The sequence below is a fragment of the Ursus americanus genome, chromosome 2 (genome assembly GCF_024610735.1).
Source record: "Ursus americanus isolate L20-20 chromosome 2, mUrsAme1.1.p, whole genome shotgun sequence".
NCBI classification, from domain to species: Eukaryota; Metazoa; Chordata; class Mammalia; order Carnivora; family Ursidae; genus Ursus; species Ursus americanus.
In genome coordinates this window covers 38,750,810-38,771,383 of record NC_142128.1, presented here as the reverse complement: position 1 = coordinate 38,771,383, position 20,574 = coordinate 38,750,810, and the positions used below count along the sequence as shown (strand labels likewise).

Genomic DNA, 20,574 nt, shown 5'->3' with positions numbered 1-20,574 from the left:
GGCTTCCTCTCTGTTGTCCTGATGGGGTGACGTTTCCGTGGATCTTGAGGTTTCATATCACTGCCGTGGGGAGAAGAGAAAGGAGGAGGGAGAAGTCAGTCTGACTGGGGCCCAGAGAGGGGCCTCAGGCAGCTCTCCGTCTCCAGGACAGGTGCTGACTGGCGGCCTTGCTCAGGTTTGCTAAGGTGATTTGGCCAGCAGTCGCACGTGGCTTTTGTCCCTGTTGAGAGAGTCTCGGAGGGATGGGGGACGAGGGGTCTGCCTCCTAGACATACACCTAGTGATGCTCGCACCGCCCAGCCTCGGGGGCCCGGGCTCGGAGCATCAAACGCACAGACTTGCTCCTGCCCCTCAGTGCATCCTGGGGGCTGGTAGATTTCAGAGTCCGTGCTGTCTGACCTGCTGGGACCCCAGCTGAGCCTGTGTTGGCCTGTGTGTGGCCTGGTGTTGCATGGGGGCCGGTGGCGTGGCTGACAGCAGTGGAAGGGACCAGGGTGCGTTCCTGGGGAGGAGGTGAGTAGGCATTACATTGCCGTCTTCTTCTTCCCTCAGCTGGCTTTGTCCTGCAGTGGATGGACGTCGGCCTGTCCTCAGAATTCCTCCTGGTGCTTGTGAACTTGGTCAAGTTCAACAGCTGTTACCTGGATGAATACATTGCATCAATGGTCCAGTAAGAAGAGTTCCGATGACGTCCCTCTGATCGTAGCCCCGCTGCCTTGGGTGATGTGTGTAGCTCGGCGCGTGAATAAAGCTGTGGAAATGAGCACAAATGGAGATGCTGGGAGCAGCGTGGCCCCTTCTACTCGGGTTGATAGAATGATAGCGCTTTCTCTTTAACAGATGAACCACATCAGTTGGTTTTCTTTGTAATCGCTTTTGCTGTCGTTTTTCATATACTCTGGGAGCCGTGAGGGCAGGGGCTGGGTCTTGCTGGTGCTGTCCAGCTGCCGCTGAGCAGTGGTTGGTACAGGGCAGGCACCTCCCTGTTTGTGTGTGAGTGGAGCCCTCGGGGGGTCGAGTTCTTGGTTTAACTACCTTGTAGAGTCACCAGAAAGTGAGGCGGATCCACGCAGCCTCCGGGAAACATCCTTCCACTGACTTCGCGCTTCCTCCAACAGCATGATCTGCCTGCTGTGTGTCCAGACCGTGTCATCCGTGGACATAGAGGTCAGTAGCTGGTCCTCCCCAGGGATGGTCCTCTCACCCTCCTGGGCAGGCCGGGTGGTGGAGCGCTCAAGACCCCAGCTCTGGGGTCAAGCCCTGCACTGCCTCTCACTGGTCGTGTGGCCCTGGGCCTGCTGTCGGCTTCTCTGGTGCTCAGGACTCTGCAGTAAGTAAGGGTGGTTGGTTGGATGATGTCCGTCGTGGGGTCGTAGTTCAGGATGGGGTGCCCCACGGTGACCGTGATGCTCACTCGCTCTTGCTGTTCTAAGGAAGGCTGCTTTGGCAGTGGGGAGGGGCGACCGTCACTGACCAAAGGAGGGAGGGAAGGAGGCTGGGGGGTCACTCCCTGTGGGCAGGAGGCAGGGCAGGGCCGGCGTGACCCCTGTCCCCCCCCCCCCCAAGGTCTCGCTGCAGGTGCTGGACGCCGTGGTCTGCTACAACTGCTTGCCGGCTGAGAGCCTCCCCCTGTTCATCGTCACCCTCTGCCGTACCATCAACGTCAAGGAGCTCTGTGAGCCTTGCTGGAAGGTGGGGGTCTGAACTGTTGTTCTGGAGAGCTCTGCCCTGGATGAAGTTAAAAGCCAGGCACGTGGATAGGACAAGGGCCATGCCGTGTTCAGGGAATGGCCACCTGCCCTGTTGAGGGGAGTCCAGCAGCATTTTCCCAGGGGGCTGAGCCAAGGCCAGGATTTGAGTAGCATGTTGAGAACGGCTGCCCGTGTGTGTGGGAGGAGGTGGCGGGAGGCGGCTGGCTTCTGAGCAGTGGCTGCGAGGCTGGCCCCTGGGGTGTGCGGCTTGCTTCTGCCCATGTCTGACGGCGGTGCGTTGTGTTTCCCAGCTGATGCGTAACCTGCTGGGCACCCACCTGGGCCACAGCGCCATCTACAACATGTGTCGTATCATGGAGGACAGGCGAGTGCGCGCCGGGCCGGGCCGGTGTGGGCCGTGTGGCGTAGCCTTCTCGAGGGGGCTGAGTGCTTTCTTGTCCTTTTGGGGCGGCTGCTCCGGAAACGTGCTCTACAGCTAGAGCTTACGCCCCACGTGCCTGCCCCGTGAGAGCAGGGAGCATGGAGGGCCACACGGGCCCCGCTGACACATGGTCTTCCTGCGGATTGTTCCAGAGCCTACAGGGAAGACGCCCCGCTGCTGAGAGGGGCCGTGTTCTTCGTGGGCATGGCTCTCTGGGGAGCGCACCGGCTCTATTCCCTCAAGAACTCTCCGACGTCCGTGCTGCCCTCGTTTTATGAGGTGACTTGGTTTGTGCACAGTAGCTCGCGGGCGGGGGGGGGGGGCGGCCCTCGGGTTGAGTGCAGGTCCCCGGGCGGCGAGCCTGCAGCTTTGTCACTTGCTTTGCAACTTGGGGACTGTGAGATTGAGGACCCTTGGAAGGTTTGATTTTTAAGAAAATTTTCTGTCTTATAAATTTCATCTCCTATAAATTAGCATCAGGAGTGCACCAGGTTTCCGCAGGTGATGGTTTCGTCTTGTCAAGCGCTCGTCTTACCCTTGCTCTAGAGCAAGGCCCAAGACGGAGCTTCCGTGTCTATGGAGCGCAGCGTTCAGGACCCTGGCTATGCGTGTTCTCACGCCGTGGGCATGGCGCCCTGTGAGCCGGGCCCTCCTCCTGACGAGCTGCGCCGTGCCCGGGGTCCAGGGGCCGCAGTCTCCTGAGCCGCTGGTTCCTCCCGCCACGCCCCGCTTCCCGGGTTGTGGACAGGGTGGTGTTCGAGCTCGGCTTCTGCGGGTAGCGTCCAGCTTCTGCGAGGCTGGTGAGCCAGCGTCGCAGAATCGGTGGAGAGTGGTCTGCTGAGTCCAGCCCTCTGCAGCCAGGGTAGAAAGAATGTTCCCGGGCTCTTGACATACTTCGTCTGTGGCCCGGGAGAGACGCGTGGGGAGCAAGTCCCTCAAAGGCATCTTGTGCTGGGTTCTGAGGGCTGTGGGATGGGGGCGTGCCGGGCAGGAGCGGGAAGCGGCTGACCGCTGGGTTCCCTGGGTCTCTTGTTCCAGGCCATGACCTGTCCAAACGAGGTGGTGTCCTACGAAATTGTGCTCTCCATAACCAGACTTATCAAGAAGTACCGGCGGGAGCTCCAGGCGGTGACGTGGGACCTCCTGCTCAACATCGTGGAGCGCCTGCTTCAGCAGCTCCAGGTGACGTGTCCGTGGGCACCGGGAGGCCCGGGACTGCGGGCTGGCAGGCCATGGGGCCCTTCCTCTGGCGGCTGTGGACCTACGGGGGTGGCAGGCCCCGTCCCCGTGAGGAGGGCCCGCCTGCCGGGGCTGCGCACTCGCACGGCTGTGTCCTCTCCCTGCTGAAGGTGATGGGCTTCAAAGGAGCTGCTCCACGTCTAGGAGCAGGAGTAGCAGGTGGGCGAGGGGGTGGGGCTGGTGCACTCAAGTCCCCTTCGTGGCCTGTGGCGCGCCCTGAAGACAGTTCCCAGAGCATCTGCGATGTTGCCCACGGCTTTGCCGTAACTTTGGCGGAGTACTGACCACAGTGGGAAGGGGGGGGACATGGTGGCAGCTCAGGGGCTGCAGGAGAAAGGAGGCTGTGTCTAGCCCGGGTTTGGAGCGGGGCCTCCCAGGGCACTGGGGTCAGCCTTGTACATGGCCAGGTCAGTGGGAGGACTGGACTGCCATCCCTCAGGGCCTGGCTGCTGGGCCAGACCGCCGTCACCGACCAGGTAGCTAGCGCCTGCTTCACCCTCAAGTGGCAGGCTGGGAGGCCACGGCCCGGGGCCTCTAGATGCTAGACCTGTGGGGAGCTGTGAACGTGCTTGGAGTCGATCCTTTTGAGGCCTGCTGGGTGGGCAGAGTAGGACTGCCTGGGGCCCTCACTCCCCAAATGAGCGAGAAGGGCCCAGTTGCTCCCCGTGTCCCAGCGGGAAGGCCTGAGGGGGTGTCTGAATGCAGCTTGGGCTCAGGACTCTGAGGCCGGGTCCTTGAGGGAAGCCGAAGTCTCCTCGGTGATGGCCCCTATGTGTTGCAGAGCCTGGACAGCCCGGAGCTCAGAGCCATCGTCCACGACCTGCTGACCACGGTGGAAGAGCTGTGTGATCAGAATGAATTCCATGGCTCTCAGGAGAGATACTTTGAGCTGGTTGAGCGATGTGCAGACCAGAGGCCTGTAAGACCTCTTCTCCCCCAGTTGGCGGGGCCTTTGGTGCTCAGGGTAAAGGGTTCTTGAGGTCAGGCTGCTGGGGGAGAGGTGGGACCCTCCGGCTCTGGGGGCCCTGGTGGTGCAGGTCTGAAACGGCTGTCCTTGATTTTGAACTCAAGGGCTTGCAGGCAGGCTTCTGCTTCTCTGGGAAGTCTGCTGGGGCGTCAGCAAGCTGACTGCGTGTGGGACGGTTAGAGACGGCGCTAGCCTAACCGTTGGTTTCCTTCCCCCTGTGCGGAGGAAGGTGCTGGCCAGCTCCGTGGAGACTTATTGCTTGGTGTATCTGCTCACCGGGCATCAGGAAGCGCGTGTGCCAGAAACCCACAGCCTGATGCCAAGGCTTTTGTGTGGGTTTTTAAATGAACTCTCTTTGCTGCCATTAGCGCCTTTGTTGTGTGGACTGCCCACCTGGGGACGCTGCTGGCATCGGTGAGCGGACTCGCTCCGCCAGGGCCAACAGCACGGCCCGAGAGTGTAGAAAAACCTCCTCGGGGCAGAGCAGCTCATTAACACCAGGGTCCTTCTTTCTGCAGGAGTCCTCCCTCCTGAATTTAATAACCTACCGGGCTCAGTCAATCCATCCGGCGAAGGACGGCTGGATTCACAACCTGCAGCTGCTGATGGAGAGATTCTTCAGGTAGGAGCCTCTGGAGGCCTGCTGGGAGCCCAGGCCCGGTCTAGTCGGGGTTTTCCTTTCTCACTCTTGGAAGGACCAGTGGTCGTCTAGAGAGACGCTGTGTCTGAGGGCTGAGCTCCCTGCCCCGTTGCGCTATTTGGTCTGGACAAGCTGGGCCCCGTGCGGGGAGAGTCCAGGGTGGGTCTCCCCTGCTGCAGAGGCGTGTGGGCCTGGGCTCAGGCTGTGGGGCGAGGTGGGGCCTGGTGGAGGGCGAGGGTGGCACTGTGCCCCCCACCCCTGGCCCCAGCAGGTGTGCCCCGCCCGCAGGAATGAATCTCGCAGTGCCGTGCGCATCAAGGTGCTGGACGTCCTGTCCTTCGTGCTTCTCATCAACAGGCAGTTCTATGAGGTGCGAGTCCTGCTGGGGATGCGGTGGGGGGAGTGCCCTGGGTCAGCGGGCTCGAGGTGGCGGGGCTCTGCATGCCTCGTGGGTCTGCCCTGTACTTGGGGTCAACAGGCGCCCCTCTGTGGCAGGCTTTCTCAACAGGCTTGGCTCACCCCCTGTTCATGCGCTCGGGTGTTCTTTGTTGCCTCCCGCCAGGCCTGTGCTGGGCCTAGAGTCACTGGGCCGCCCTCAGGGATCGCAGTCGCAGGCCTGTTTGGCACCTAGAACTGAAGCTCTGAGCAGAGTCTTGCGGGGGGGCATTTTCTTTTTGCTCTTGTACTCACACTCTGCAGTCCTGGCCGGACCACAGTGGTGCCGGGCCCTGCCTGCCTCTCTACTGCTGGTTCTTTCCCTTCGCTCTCTCTTACTTGGTCTGTGGCCAGGGTCTGTCCTCGAGACACATCGGCGTTCTGCCGCTTGCGTGCCCTTCCCTGCAGGCGCTGTACTTCGGGCTCTGGGTGGTTTCTTCCGGGCAGCCTCACCGGCATTTCTGGTGTTCCCAGTACCAGTCTGCCCACTCCTTCCCTCTTAGCCATCCTTCTTCCTACATCTCTGTCCCTTGGAATCTAGTTCAGTGCTGCCTGTTCCAGGAAGGCCCTCTGGGTTCTCAGCTTCCTCATGTCAGGGTTGGTCTCGTCCTGCTCTCTGCTGCTGTGGTGCTTTGTACCTGGCTCTGTGAAAGCTCTTGTCACACTGCCCATCACAGTGGGCTCTGTGATGTTGGGGACAAGGTCTTCCTGCTGCAGTGCATGTACACGGGCCCGCCACTGACGGTGAACGGGCAAGAGCTCGCCAGGATGCTCGCTGCTGCATCACACCTGGGCCTGTGGGCCTGGGCCTGTGGGCCTGGGCTGGGCCCCCGAGGGGCTGTGCAGAGCGCCCGTCAGGTGCTGCCACATCTCTGCTCCACGTGGCTCACCCCCCCCCACTTGTGCCACCACAGGAGGAGCTGATCAGCTCAGTGGTCATCTCACAGCTCTCCCACATCCCGGAGGACAAAGACCCCCAAGTCCGGAAACTGGCCACCCAGTTGCTGGTGGACCTGGCCGAGGGCTGTCATACCCACCACTTCAATAGCCTGCTGGACATTGTGGAAAAGGTGAGGGCCACTCGAGCCTGGGGCTCCGGGTACCTGGGCTGCCAGAGGGACCCCCATTTGTGGCCAAGCCCCGCAGGCAGTACTGGTCTCTGGAGCCTCTGTCCGCATTCTCCACAGAGCGATGGGCTGCGTCTCAGACAGGGCTCCCCTCCCAGCGGGGATGTGCGGTGCTGGGGAGGTAGCCGGGCCGGGGCTGCGTGGGGTCCTAGGAGACAGCTGTGGCGCTGCTCCACAGGAGCTGGGCCGGGCCGGGAGGCTTGATGCATTGTCCTGCACAGCCAGCGTGTTTTCCTCTGAACGGTGAAATATGTTGTGGTTTCTGAACAGCTCCTCGGGTGTGTAAAATGGAGCTTTTGAGAAAAAAAGGAGAAAGACTTGGGGCTGACCGTAGCTGCTGGGGGGAGCCCTGAGCCAGGGAGCTGAATACGTATTTTCTCTCTAAAGGTGATTGCCCGCCCCCTTTCTCCACCCCCGGAGCTGGAGGAGAGAGACATGGCGGCGTACTCGGCCTCCCTAGAGGATGTGAAGACTGCCGTCTTGGGGCTCCTCGTCATCCTTCAGGTGGGCCTCTGCCCTTGTGGGAGGGCGCGTCAGCCAGCCGCCTCTTCGGATGCCACTCTGCAGGGACATGTCTCCAGGGAGACCTGGGCACTCCCTGGGAGTCACAGGGCAGCCTGGTGTGACCTGGACTCCTCGTCACAGTGTGGGGAGCTCGTGAGGGCCACAGGGCCAGTCTGGGCAGAGATCCCCCAAGCCAGGACCCCCGCCCCCAGCCCTCACCGCTGCGGAGGCAGGGAGGGCTGCGTCCGTTACGGCCCCATGGTTGTGGGGTGCTTTTAGCAGCTTTGTTGAGAGATGTAGTTCGCGTACCGTAGAATTTATGCATTTCGAGTGTGTAATTCAGTGGATTTTCCAGTATCTTCGCAGACTTGTGTGGCCATCGCTGCAACTTTAGAATGTCTTCATTCCCCAGAAGGAACTCCACACCTATTAGCAGTCCCTCCCCGTCCCCCTCGGCACCCCGGCCCCGGGCAGCCACCGGTGCCGTGTGTGTCTCGTGGATCTGCCTGTTGTGGACGTTTTGTAACGGTGGACTCGTGCAGAGCGCGCTGAGCGTGTCGAGGCTCGCCTGGCTGGTAGCAGGGGTCATTGCTTTGCTCAGATGGCTCGTCGTCCCTCGTGTGGATTTGCTTATCGGTTCCTGTGCCGACGGACGCTGGGTGTCTCCACCTTTGGGCCGCTGTGAATCCTGCCGTGGTGAACGTCCGTGTGCCAGTGTGTGTGTGTGTGGACGTGGGTTTTCACTTCTCTTGGGTGCACGCCTTCGAGTGGACTTGCTGGCTCAGATGGCGACCCTGTGTGTAATCATTTGAGGAGGGCCAGACCATCTTCCCCCAGGGCCGCTCCATTGCCCGGGGCAGCGTGCGGGGCTGCCGTTTCCCCACATCCTCCGCATCCCCAGCACGCCTGGCGTTCTGCTCATCTGGAGTGTAGCCGGGCCAGTGTGCGTAAAGCGGTGCTTGGGTGACTGTGTGCGTATTTTCTTTGGGGAAATGTCTCTTCAGACCCCCTGCTCATTTAGTAATGGGATCATTTGTCTTTTTACCGAGTTGTGAGAGGACTTCGTGTGTTGTGGGTGAGTTTGTTGTCGGGGTGGCAGGCGTTCTCTGCGCCGTGCTCACTGTCCTATGCTGTGGCCGGCGTGCCTGTCCCTGATCTCTCCGCGTCCCAGCGTCAGTCACGCTCACTCGGCAGAATCAGTGTCACGTAAAATGTAGTATTTGCATCCCTGGCCTCAAACACTTCTCGTTCACAAAATGTCCCGAAATGCTTGTATGGGATGATTATTTCCTGGCATGGAAGCTCGAAGTGTCTGTAGAAAGCTGGCCAGCACGTCTGTGGCTCCCATCACAGGAGCTCGGCCCCCTTTCGTCCTCTGGTGGGTGAGGGGGTGCGCTGGCCTGGGCGAGCCCAGAAGCCTGCCGCAGAGAAGCTGGGAAGGTGGTCCGTCGCCCTCACTTGGAACTCCAACCCCACAGACCCGGGGCTCGGGCCACAGAACCAAGCTGTTGGCTAGCTGAGCCCAAGTCCTGGGCCAGGCGGTTCTCATTTCTTTCTACGTGATTGAAAACGTGTGCGTCTGCGTGAAACACGCAGCAGCATAAACAGCAAAGAGTTAGATGGTGTCCGTCCTTCCTGCTGGAAGAGGCAGGCCTCGCCATCACTGTCCTTGTGCCCTGCAGTCCTTCTGAATTGTCTTGCGTGTTGAGTCCAACTCCTTCCCTTCCCCCTACCTTTTTAAAAATTTTTCTTGAACAGGAATAGCAGTGAGCTATATTTTAAGGCCCCGCTGCTCTCCTCGAGAGTACCACGAACAGGGAGGGGTCCCTCTAGCTGCAGCTGGCTGGCCCCTGCCACCCCACAGCACCCCCCACACCAGGGTCTCACCTGGCCTCTCCCAGGCTCACCTGTTGGGGAGGTGGGGCAGGGAGGGGGCTCGCCATGTGGATGACAGTCCAGCGGCTGGGTGAATGGCCCCCCGTGGACCCCTCTGGAGCCCGCAGGGCCTTGCTCGCCCCTGGTCTGTCCTGCTCTGCTGGGCAGGAGGGTGTGCTTTCGGCTCATGGGTCACGTTGTGCCTGTTGCCAAAGGGTGCCCCATTAGACACATTTTCTGATTTATTAGCAGATTGTCTGCTACTGACACGAACATGTTGTTTTTGATTTTTTGCCATAACCGAGAGTGTGCGCGTGTGGGTGCATCTATGGGGTGAGGTCCTGGGAGCGGAGTGAGTGGCGTGAAGGCTTTGTGCGTTGCCTGCTTGCTCCAGAGAGCTCGTCCTGTTCCTCTCCTCCTGGGCACCGGGGCGCTGGCTCTGTCCGCCTTTCAGCCTCCTGCCCTCGAAGTGACCAGCGCACTCTCTTTGCAGACCAAGCTGTACGCCTTGCCTGCCAGCCACGCGATGCGTGTGTACGAGATGCTCGTCAGCCATATCCGGCTCCACTACAAACACAACTACACCCTGCCCATCGCCAGCAGCATCCGGCTGCAGGTACGACGGGGCTGGTGGTTGTCCATGGCTGTGGTGGTACCAGCTGCACCTTGGCTGGCCACGGCCAGCTTCCTGGGGCCTGGGAGTGCCTGCGGGGACCTCAGGCTGGGGAGGTGGCAGGTGGCCCCGGAGGGTTCTCCCGCAGACCATTCCGTCCTCAGCACCAGCTGAGGCTACAACCTCCCCAGGGCCTGGTGCCCTTCCCTTTGTCTGCATCCGCATATCTCCCCACGCCCGTCTGAGCCAGGTGGTGGCCGGGGTGTGGGCAGAGGTGGGATTCCATTGGCTTTCAGGTGGCGCGGCCCTGTCACCTCTGGGGCTACAGTCTGTTGGTGGCAGGGGCGAGGCTGCGCGGGGCAGAGAACGTGGCTCAGGGCTGCCATCATAGATGTTGGCACCAGGCTGAGTGGAGGTCCTGGGAACCTTCCAGAGCCTCTGCGCGGTGGGGCAGCCCTCCGTCATTTGGGCAGCCTAGTTAAGTGACCTGTTGTTCATCGGGGGAGGTGCCGGTAGCCTGAGCGCACTTGTGTTTCCTAGCCCTCAGGGCCATGGGGCGCCACCCGACAGCTGTGGGAACTGGGCGCTGAGGGAGAAGGCCGTGCATGCCCGTGTGGCTTCCCCTTGCTGCTGCGGACGCGGTGGGGTTGGGATATGTGTGCTGTTAGCGGGAACGGCCTTTCCCAGGGAGGCCAGTGCATGAGTGGATGGGCCCGGCATCATCCCAGCTTTGCTGAACCTCACTTTCTCCCCGCAGGCCTTTGACTTTCTGCTGCTGCTGAGGGCCGACTCGCTGCACCGCCTCGGCCTGCCCAGCAAGGACGGGGCCGTGAGGTTCAGCCCCTACTGTGTCTGCGACGCCATGTGCGTGTCAGCCGTGCCCCCCAGCTCCGGTCCGGGGAGTCAGCCCTTCTCTGCCCCGGGGGTGCTCGTGGGTCTGAGGGACGTCGCGCAGCTGTCCGATGGCAGCGTGGGGCAGGCGGGGCGCCTGCACCCTGCCCTGCGGCCTGAGTGCTGCTTCTACCTGCTTCCACAGGGAGCCAGAGAGAGGCCCAGAGAAGAAGGCCAGCGGCCCCCTGTCGCCTCCCACCGGGCCGCCCGGCCCTGCGCCCGCGGGCCCCGCGGTGCGGCTTGGCTCTCTGCCTTACTCCCTGCTCTTCCGCGTCCTGCTGCAGTGCTTGAAGCAGGTGAGCCAGCACAGCTCCTGTCCCTGTGTCGGCCCCCTCGGGGCCTGCTGCGGTGCGCACGCTGTCCGCCCAAGGTTACCGCGGTTCTGTAACTGGCCCGTCGTGTGGTGCTGGGCTTGGAGCTGAGGAGACGTTCCTGCCTCTGGGAGGTGGCTTTGGTGTAAGACGATGTGTGGACAGATAACTGCAGTTGCCGGATGACGTGCGTCAGGCGGAGGCAGAGGTGGGCCGTGTGTGACCAGGGGGTGCCGTCATCTCTGGATGGTGGCACCTGGAGGGCCGGCTGAGGCCCTGAAAGGCAGGAGAGGTTCCAGGGGCAGGGAGAAGCAGAGCCTGGAGGTAGGGTCGGTGCAGACCTGCGAGTGAAGGCATAGCTGGGGCCGCGCCTTGGAGGTCTGTTCCTGCACGGGCCGCGAGAGAGGCGACACGGTTGGTGGTGTGCTGCCGCGGGGCTGGGCGGCCTGCCGTGGCCAGGGTCTGTCCTCGGGGGCCACAGGCCAGGAAGCAGCTTCCCCTCCCCTGGGTGCCAGGCATTAGCACTGAAGGGACCCATCGGGTGCTTCCTGTGAGTTTCAAGGCCTCTGAGTCACCGGTGGGATCTGGGGAAAGGCTTTCAGGAGTCAGGGCCTTTGGTGACGCTTACGGGCGTGGTCTCCCCTGATGAGGTGGGGAGGACTCGCCAGGGACGTTCCGGTGTGGGCCACAGCCACGTCGTCCTCATTGCTGTGGCTCTCCGTGGATTTTGGTCCTAGACTGGGTACCTGGGCTTGTGGGTTATTCAGGAATACTTGCTGCTTTTCTCTTTGAGCTGGGATGCGGGCTTTTCTCTCGCTCCGCGTTCCTGGTGCCCCGGATGGGCATCCGTCAAGGCTCCTTGGGCGCAGCGTCCTGGGCGGGAGGCCTGTGGGTCACCGTCGGGCGCTTGGGAAGGGTGGGGCCGGTGTGGGGAGTTGAGGGCCGGCTCAGGGGAGACAGCGGTGCTGGCCGTGCCTGGGCCTCCTGCTCAGCCTGGTGTCTGGAGGGCGCAGCCGTCGTGTGGCAGGGAACTTCCCTCTGGGGAGCGCGCGCTCCCGCAGGGACGGGGGTCCAGAGGCCACGCGGCTGCCTCCCTGCAGACGGAGCTTCGGGCTCTGCGAGCACGTCTTCCCCTGACCGGCTGCCCTCCCCGCAGGAGGCCGACTGGAAAGTGCTGAAGCTCGTGCTCAGCAAGCTGCCCGAGTCCCTGCGCTACAAGGTGCTCATCTTCACGTCTCCCTGCAGCGTCGACCAGCTGTCGTCCGCCCTCTGCTCCATGGTAATGCTGCCCCGCGCGCCTCCCTGCCCTGGCCTCGAGGCCCCGGGAGGTGATGTGGGACGCACAAGGGGGCAGTCCCGTTGAGAGGCAGACCCCTGTCTGCAGGTCGTGCCTCCGGGCCCCCGTCGTCCCTTCCCTGCTCAGGGCCAGGAAATTGGAGGCCTCCACGAAGGGCTGGAACTCGCCCTCCGAGTGTGCCGTCTCGACTCCTTTCCCCTCTCTTCCTCGCTGCGGTTCCTGGGACACGCACATGCCATCTCCTCTCTGTCCTTGGCCTGTGGTGTGGCATCCTCCCACATGTCTGAGAAGGCAGACCCTTGGCTAGAGAAGAAAGTATAAAGGGCCCCCGGGCTCTCGGCCACCTAGTGGTTGCGCTCACCTCCCTGCCCGGTGTGCTGCCGCCTGAGCCTTGGTCTTCAGCTTTCAGGTCCCAGAACTGTGGAGCGGCTTCGAGGCACCCCGGAAGGGTTCTCTAGAACTGACCTCCATCTGGCTGTGGTTCCCGTGTTGACGGCGCTAATCTCTTACCACAACTATTTGGACAAGACCAGACAGGTACCAGGTGGGAGAGGGATAGGCAGACCTGCTCCGCAGAATGTTTGCGTCATGCAGACGGGCCATACGTTCTCCGCATAACCCGGGGGGCTGCCGGGTCAGGACCGAGGGCCTGGGCCAGCCCAGAACTGCAGGCCTTTGCATCTGCTGGCACTCCTGACTTCTCTTTCGGGGGCTGTGGGCCCCCTGCTGCCCTCCCACATGCAGTGGCGTCTTTTCTGTCTATGGAGCATTGCTGGCTTGAGGACGAGCACTAAGCCTCTTGGCGGAGCTGGGCCTGTTTTGAAAGGCTGGCAGCAGGGCCCAGGGTGCCTGGCTTCCCTCTGCCTGCGCCTCCACCACCCACGGGCACACAGCAGCTCCCCTCTTCCCCACGGCTGGGCACGTCTGTGTCCGTTAAAGTCCCCATGCTTCTCGGTCAGTCGGGCATCATAGGCTGAGAGAGGTCGGCTAGTCCACTCACGGTCCCAGCCAGCAAGGAAAGGGGCCTGTGCCAGACTTGGGCCGCTCGGAGCCCGAGCCCACGCTCCCGACGGCAGAGGGTCGGGAGCGCACACTCGCATCCCATCGCCTCCCTTCCTGACTCCAGCTGTTGCTCCGGGGCCGCTTGGCCTGGTTCTTCCTGGTTGTGCCCCTGCCGGGGAGCTGGCCACGCTGGGCTGAGGTGTTCCTGAGAACCCTTGAGGCCCAGAGTGTGTCTGAGGGATGGGGCTGGCTACGGGAAACTGAGATCTTCCGTGGGGCCCTGAGCTACAGGTGGTTTGCCCGGAGTTGTATGGGCCTGGTGGCCTTACTGCGTCGGGCAGAGCCTCCCCTGTCATAACGCTAGCCACTTTTTTTGGGGGGGGGGGTTCCATAACCACAGGGGAAATGCGCCCAGGATGTCCTGGCTCCAGGGGACGCTGAGGCGCCAGGGGACCCAGCCAGTGTTGGCAGATGGGAAGTGTCAGGAAGCGCCTGACCAGAGCTGCCCCGCTCCTGGTGCTGTGCTGGTTAGGGGCTCCGGGACCGGGGACAAGGCAGTCAACCTTCCTTAGCCTTGGTCTTGTTCTCTCTAGAACACTGTAGAGTGGGTGAGGGGAGACCCGTGTGCAGGCAGGGGCGGGGGTGCGGTGGGCCGGGCCTGAGGCACGCACGCTGCCCCGCAGCGGGAGATGGTGTACTGCCTGGAGCAGGGCCTGATCTACCGCTGCGCCAGCCAGTGCGTGGTGGCGCTGGCCGTCTGCAGCGTGGAGATGCCGGACATCATCATCAAGGCGCTTCCCGTGCTGGTCGTGAAGCTCACGCACATCTCGGCCACGGCCAGCATGGCCATTCCACTCCTTGAATTCCTGTCAAGTAAGCGTCTGGCTCCACGCGTGTCTGTGGGCACGTGGGAGTGTGGGGCGGACCTCGGGCTTGGGGCTGTCACTTGTGCCGACTTCGCTGACCTCCTCCTGCGACCTCTCTTGGGATACATTTTGGCACGCTGCCTCCACGGGGCACCCAGGCTGTGCCATCCTCCGTTGTCTCAGGGCCTTTGCACTAACTGTCTCGAGCCTTGAATGCTTCCTTTCTGGCCTTCGAGTGGGCAGCTCCGTTCTTACCTTCAGTGTCAGTTTAAAGGGCATAGAAGCCTCTCTGTTGCCTGACACTGGTCGCTGCACTTGGCCTGGCTCTCACAGCCTCCTCTTGCTTCCCTTCGGGGCACACATCACAGCTTGGAGGGGCTTCCAGGAGCTCAGGGTGCCCCACTCACCCCTTTGTTCCCGGCACCCAACGCGTGTCTGGGCCTCTGCTGCATATTCTTTCTGTTTACAGCCTTTTAAAGACATAAAAGCGTCTTTAGCTCATGGGCCCTACAGGTGCAGGCTGCCGGCTGAATTTGGCATTGGGGACCATAATTTCCTAGCCCTTGGCATAGAGAGCCAAGGGTCAAGGGAAGGTCACGTTCAAGGGGGCTGTGACCATCAGTTCTTCACAGCCTTCTCGGGTCAGGGGGGCCGCCCTGGCTTTCAGAGGTAGTGCAGGCCCTGGCGACGGCGGGCGTGGGCCTGTGTCTGCCCGGCGCGCCTGCGCCCCTCACCCGCATGTCCGTTGCAGCTCTGGCCAGGCTGCCCCACCTCTACAGGAACTTCGCGGCAGAGCAGTACGCGAGCGTGTTCGCCATCTCCCTGCCTTACACCAACCCCTCCAAGTGAGTGCCGGCCCGTCCCTCCTGCCCCGGCCTGGGCCCACCTGAGGCCTCTTGGAGCCGAGAGGCGTGCTGACCCTTGACCTCGGATGGGCCTTTGGCCTTAGGGCTTCCCTTCTATGTTCGGCTCCCGGCTTGTCAGCCTCAGGGCTCCATCGGGGCTGCGTCACTTCCCTTCCTTCTTACAGGTTTAATCAGTACATCGTGTGTCTGGCCCATCACGTCATAGCCATGTGGTTCATTAGGTGCCGCCTGCCCTTCCGGAAGGATTTTGTCCCTTACATCACTAAGGTAGGCCAGCGGAGGCCAAACCCTTTGTGAGGGTGGGACCCGCTTTGCTGTTGGCTGTCCATGGCCGGAGCGGGGAGAAGGTCAGGGAGCGAGAGGTGGGTGTCGGTGTCGCGCGCAGCCTGCTGGGACACAGCATGCTGCCGGCATGCGGGCAAGAGCTGCCACTGTGGCCTAGGCTCGTGGAGGGAAGAAACACAGGGGTCAGTACTCCCCGGCCGATGGCTCAGGTCTGCTCCACTCTGCCAGGGCCTGCGCTCCAACGTCCTCCTGTCCTTCGATGACACCCCCGAGAAGGACAGCTTCAGAGCACGAAGCACCAGTCTCAACGAGAGGCCCAAGAGGTGCGGGCCTACGGTGGGAATGGGGCATGGTGGGGTGGGTCTGCGAGCGTGACCTGTGACCGGCCTGGTGTGCGTAGGGTCTGAGGCCAGCCAGCGGCACTGGGACGTGGCTGGGGGATGTCCTTGTGCAGACCGTGCTGGGCACCAGGGGGTCCTGGCGTAGAGGCAGGCCCTTAACGCCCACCTGTAGCTGGAGAGCCAGCTGTTCCCCACCCAGCCGGCCCCCGTGGCCTGCGGCGTCGCCAAGCCTTCTGTGCTGGGCTGTGGCCGGGCCCGACCTGCCTGAGCCCCGAGTGCAGACTCGCGGCGGTGGCAGTTCGGGTGCTAGCTGTAGGGTGCCTGGGCCTGGGTCTGACTCACTGGATGGGCCGAGGCTTGCGTCAGGGCAACGGTGGCTCTGGAGGAGCCGAATGCCTGGCCTGGCTGGGGAGGAGCTCCAGGGCCCTGTGGTCAGCCCAGCCTCGGGCCAGGGCTCCCCGTCCTCCCGAGCTTGCTCTGCAGCCCTCATTGGACCAGGGGCCACGCTCCTCTGGACCATCAAGCCGCTTCCGCCAGATCTGACAGAGCTGTGCTAGGCCTGTGCTTGTTGGCGTCTCATATGAACGGCGACTCCTCTCTCTGTCCCCGCCTTCCCACCCAAGCTTTTCAGTTCTCCCTTGGTGGGGATACGGCATTTTCCAGAATGACCAGGTCAGTGTGACCTAAAGTCAAAAGCTGGCTTCTCAAGCTCCTGGTGGCTGGGCGCCAGGGGCCTCAAGCTAAGAACCGGCCCTTTGAGCGGTGGCCTTCAGGGCCTTGGGGCGTCCTGGCCCCTGAGCGGGGTGGGGGGGCGCCCGGTCCGCACAGCCTGGAATCTGCCGTGCATAGCGCTCCGTACATGTTTGATTTGCACTCACGTTTTTTGTTTTGGTTGCGTGAAACCTGACTATTCTCAGTCACGTTTATGAGATGTATTTTCATGCATTTTTGTTTTCTGTTTCTTCCCCCCGCTAACTGGCCTTTGGCATGGTTTTTTGTTCATCTCACCCGTGGGCTCTCCATCCTGACCCTGTGGCCTGTGACCTTTCCTCCTCATCCCTCCAATGGCTTGTTCTCCCCTCCCGGGAGCTGGGCTCTCTGGGGCTTGGGCCTTCCTTCCTGACCTGGTAGTTTGAGGATAGCCAGACCCCCCAAACAAGGCTTGAATAACTCTCCACCCGTGAAAGAATTCAAGGAGAGCTCTGCAGCCGAGGCCTTCCGGTGCCGCAGCATCAGTGTGTCTGAACATGCGGTCCGCAGGTAGTGGGTTCTGTCGGGGTGGGGGGCTCAGGCCCGGGAGCTGGGCCCGCGAGGTGACCCTGCCAGGCAGGGGCGCCGGGTGGCGGTGCATGGGGCTGCTTGCATGACCTCGTTGCCTGCCCACGCCCTCCCTGGCCGGAGCTGGAGGAGAGCCCGAGGGGCAGCCCTCGGTCCAGGGGAGCCTGGAGGTGAGGGGTAGAAGGGTTGCATTCTGTCCCCAAGCCTCGTTCGAGCATGGGCTGGCTGCACGGCCTCCCCAGAGGCTGGCCTGGTAGCCCGAAGCAGGGCGGTAGCTCTGAGAAAGCCAGGTGTCTGGTGGCAGCCGCCCCGCAGGCCTGTCCCCGGAGGTAAGGGGCTTTGCATATTAAAGCAGCGGCCACGCAGGGCAGGTTCGGGGGAAAGGCACTCTAGGGTTTGGCTTTCATACGCTCTCAAGTGGACTTCAGTCTTGAGCTTTTTTTAGTAGAGGGCTGCTTTCTGTTGTAGCTGAAAGGGAACGGGGTGGGGGGCAGCCTGGGAGGGTCGGGGGCTGGGGAGGCCTGAACTGTCGAGGGGTGTGGCCTCAGTCACTTGTCCCTGCTGTGTCTGAGTGCAGGTGGGGGCTCTTGGGGTCACTGCTTTGCGCCGACCAGGCTAGGCTGCTCTGAGCTGGGTGGGGGGCTGTCTCCTCCCCAGGAAGCCCCTTCAGGCCTCGGAGTCCGAAGCTCGGAGACCTACCTCCTCTCCGGTGCCTGGCTTAGGCTCCAGCCACAGGCTGGCCTCTGCCGAGTGGGGTTTGACTGGGGGGACAGGGGCAGCGAGGCTCTCAGTTCTTTTCTAGCAAATTCTTTAACACAAGCCAGACACGGCAAAGGGGCTGTGAAGTTTTGTATCAGAATTAAACCTGTATGAGCCTCTTCTCCTGGTCACTGGGTGCGTGTGGAGTCCCGGGGGGCCTGAGTCGAGGGGGAGAGCTGTTCACAAAGCCCAGATCCTCCGTGTCATCGGGAGGTGGCCCTGTGGGCAGAATGCAATCTTGGTCTGTGTGTCTGTGGTCTTTGTGTGTCTGCATGACTAAACGGTTCTGCCACCAAGCCGTCCCCTAACTCTCTTGTGCTTCGGTGAGGGGACGTCGGTCTCTACCTTGTCTCCTGAGCCTCTGCTCCGACGAGTGGGCTTGGGTCTCTCCTGTGAGGCCTTGCCACTCCTCTCTCTGGGACGATGTGTCCACATGGTTTGCCATGCAGTGGCTTGACTGGCCATGCGCCCTGGTGGGGGGTTTGTGGGCACGGCCCTCCCAGCACTTGCATGCCTTGAGCTTTGGCCCCCGGTGGGAGATGAGTCGCCCCGGCCAGTCCCTGACCTCACCAGGGCCCCTCCCTCCAGCAGGATCCAGACGTCTCTCACAAGTGCCAGCTTGGGGTCTGCAGACGAGAATTCGATGGCCCAGGCTGATGACAACTTGAAAAATCTCCACCTGGAGCTCACGGAAACGTGTCTGGACATGATGGCCAGATACGTGTTCTCCAACTTCACAGCGGTCCCCAAGAGGTGCGGGCCGGGCCCTGGGGGCAGGCCGGGCAGGAGTCCCACTGGGCTTCTGTGACCATCCTCGGCAGCGCTGCAGCAGGCGAGGCGTGCGGGGCTCCTTCGTGCAGGTGGGCCCTAGCCAGACCACTCTGTGCGTCGTAGGGCCCTGCTCCTCTGGGGACGAGGGCGTGCCGCGCCGCGGTCGTGCACCTTTGAGACCAAGATGCCTGTTCAGAGAGCCCCCAGTGGGTGAGGTGTCGGCTGATGCTCTTGTCCTCACAGGTCTCCTGTGGGAGAGTTCCTCCTGGCTGGTGGCAGGACCAAAACCTGGCTGGTTGGGAACAAGCTTGTCACCGTGACAACGAGCGTGGGGACCGGGACCCGGTCGCTGCTGGGCTTAGACTCCGGAGAGCTGCAGGGTAGCCCAGAGTTGAGGTGACTGTGCCTTCCTCCCCCTGCCCAGCAGGCCTTGACAGTGGCTATCCTGGGCCCAGGCACCTCCGTCATGCTCTGCGTGGACCCTTCTGTCCTCAGCTCTGACCCTGGCGTGCACGTGAGACAGACCAAGGAGGCGCCCGCCAAGCTGGAGTCCCAGGCGGGGCAGCAGGTGTGCCGCGGGGCCCGGGACCGGGTCCGCTCCATGTCTGGTGAGCCTGTGCCCCACCTTGCCTCCTTCACAGGTGCCTCTGTGGGTCCGTGTGCTCGCAAGGACTCCTCAGAGCCTGGGGACGAGGTGCTTGACCTCAGGCCTGTCCCAGTGTTGTCTCCGTGAGCCCACGCCACAGGGCTATGTGGCAGGGGGCCTGCCTTCCAGATGGCTGGCATGAGGCCCCTTTGTGGCCGCGGGTCTGTTTCTCATGGCCAGTGTTGCCTGCAAACCCTCAGCTGTGCTGGTCCTAGGCTCAGCTCACCCCTGGAGCTTCTCTTTGGTGCAGCTGGAATGAGCTGTGGTCCGACTCTGGGGCCCTGGGCCCTTTCCTACTGCTCTGGGTCCACTGAGGCTGACCCCGTATGAGGGCGTACCCAGGGAGGGCTGAGCTGCCTCTGGTTGCTGGGCCCTGGGTGGAACAGCTGATTCGGAGCTAGTGGCTCTGCTTTGGGCAGGTGGTGGTCACCGGTGCTCCTGCCCTCCTCTTCCTCAGGGGGCCACGGCCTTCGTGTTGGTGCCCTGGACACTCCAGCCTCCCACTTCCCAAGTGGCCCCACTGCCGCGGGCGCACAGACGGCCCTAGCCAGCAAGTCTGAGAGGGCGCCAGCTGGCACCCAGTTCCCGGCGCAGGAGAAGACGAGCCTGGCGGCCTACGTCCCCCTGCTGACCCAGGGCTGGGCAGAGATCCTGGTCCGGAGGCCTACAGGTACAGAGGGGCCTGTGCCAGCACGCGGTGAGCACGGGACCATTCCCCCCAGGGCTCGAGGTACCCGGCAGTGAGTGGCGGGCACACGGGGCCGAGTGAGCGTCTGCTCTGCCCTCTGAGCTGAGTACCCAGGGGAGCCTAAGTGGGAGCGCCGGCCTCAACGCTGTGGCCTGGGGGTGCTTCGGCCACAGACACGTGTCTCCTCGTATGCCCGCAGCCTGGCAGTCCCAGGTCATGGTGATGGCGGGCTGATCGCTCTTGTGGGTCTGTGTCCTGTCTCCTCTTTTTGGAAGGGCCCAGGGGATTAGGGGCCACCCGTGTGTCTCTGTTCTACCTTAACAAGCTGCTCTCTGAGCTGCTGGAGGTCAAGAGTTCAACACATGAATTTTGTGTGACACGATTCAGCCCATAATGGGTATTTCAAGAATTTAAGCCGAGGCCCAGGGCCTCAGACCTGCTTTGGGCACAGCGTGGTGAGAGGTGATGGGAGGGCTGGATAGCAGGCCCTGAGGAGCCTTGAGTGCAGGCAGAAGGGCCACGGGTCCTGGTTCCTAGCGGGGAGCAGGCAGGGGGCAGGCGGGAGATTGGAGGAGGAAGCCCAGGCCGGGCAAGAAGAGGTGGCGTCAGGGTTGGGTGAGATGCTCAGGGTTGTAGGAAGCTCTGTGTGGAAGGTTGACTCGAAGTGTGGGCCTCTGGGCCTCATGGGAAAAGGGACAGAGCCCAGAAGGCCCCCACCCAGGCTTCTCTGCGACGAGGTCTGGGGCTTTGGGATGCCTCTGCCAAGCCTGGCCTGGGCACTGGAGCCGCCCTGGGGGGGGGGGAGTACGTTGAGGCCCCTCCTTATGCGTGAGGCAGGTGACTGCTGCATGGGTGCTGCCTGGACCTGGGGGTGTGGGGCAAGCCGGGGGCATGCCTTGCCTGGGGCCCCTCCGCGCCACTCCCTGGTTGAGCATAGGAGCCCTGCCAAGCCCTGGCGTGTGCCCTTGAGGACAGTGCAGGGGGTGGGGGGATGCTGCCCTGGGAGCGCCAGCAGGGGATGACCGGTTAGATGCACTGGG

At 62.5% G+C, this 20,574-nt stretch overlaps 1 protein-coding gene across 7 annotated transcripts in view; it reads left to right on the top strand.

Annotated features, from left to right (window-relative positions):
• TSC2 (TSC complex subunit 2) overlaps nt 1-20,574 on the top strand; it is a 32,661-nt gene that overhangs the window by 4,895 nt on the left and 7,192 nt on the right. For 3 of the 7 annotated variants that reach the window (XM_045784659.2, XM_045784660.2, XM_045784657.2), the window contains exons 6-30: nt 553-670; nt 1,119-1,167; nt 1,567-1,692; nt 2,003-2,076; nt 2,286-2,412; nt 3,172-3,315; nt 4,154-4,291; nt 4,858-4,961; nt 5,268-5,349; nt 6,329-6,484; nt 6,929-7,045; nt 9,414-9,536; nt 10,291-10,397; nt 10,570-10,720; nt 11,892-12,014; nt 12,435-12,569; nt 13,718-13,907; nt 14,652-14,745; nt 14,931-15,033; nt 15,280-15,374; nt 16,524-16,652; nt 18,021-18,182; nt 18,444-18,596; nt 18,696-18,808; nt 19,304-19,516. In XM_045784659.2, coding sequence (XP_045640615.1) covers nt 553-670; nt 1,119-1,167; nt 1,567-1,692; nt 2,003-2,076; nt 2,286-2,412; nt 3,172-3,315; nt 4,154-4,291; nt 4,858-4,961; nt 5,268-5,349; nt 6,329-6,484; nt 6,929-7,045; nt 9,414-9,536; nt 10,291-10,397; nt 10,570-10,720; nt 11,892-12,014; nt 12,435-12,569; nt 13,718-13,907; nt 14,652-14,745; nt 14,931-15,033; nt 15,280-15,374; nt 16,524-16,652; nt 18,021-18,182; nt 18,444-18,596; nt 18,696-18,808; nt 19,304-19,516 — 3,126 coding nt within the window. Of the gene's footprint in view, nt 1-552; nt 671-1,118; nt 1,168-1,566; nt 1,750-2,002; nt 2,077-2,285; nt 2,413-3,171; nt 3,316-4,153; nt 4,292-4,857; nt 4,962-5,267; nt 5,350-6,328; nt 6,485-6,928; nt 7,046-9,413; nt 9,537-10,290; nt 10,398-10,569; nt 10,721-11,891; nt 12,015-12,434; nt 12,570-13,717; nt 13,908-14,651; nt 14,746-14,930; nt 15,034-15,279; nt 15,375-16,523; nt 16,653-18,020; nt 18,183-18,443; nt 18,597-18,695; nt 18,809-19,303; nt 19,517-20,574 lie in introns of those variants that run through there. The other 4 variants (XM_045784662.2, XM_045784661.2, XM_087853538.1 and 1 more) reach the window with 3 other exon arrangements.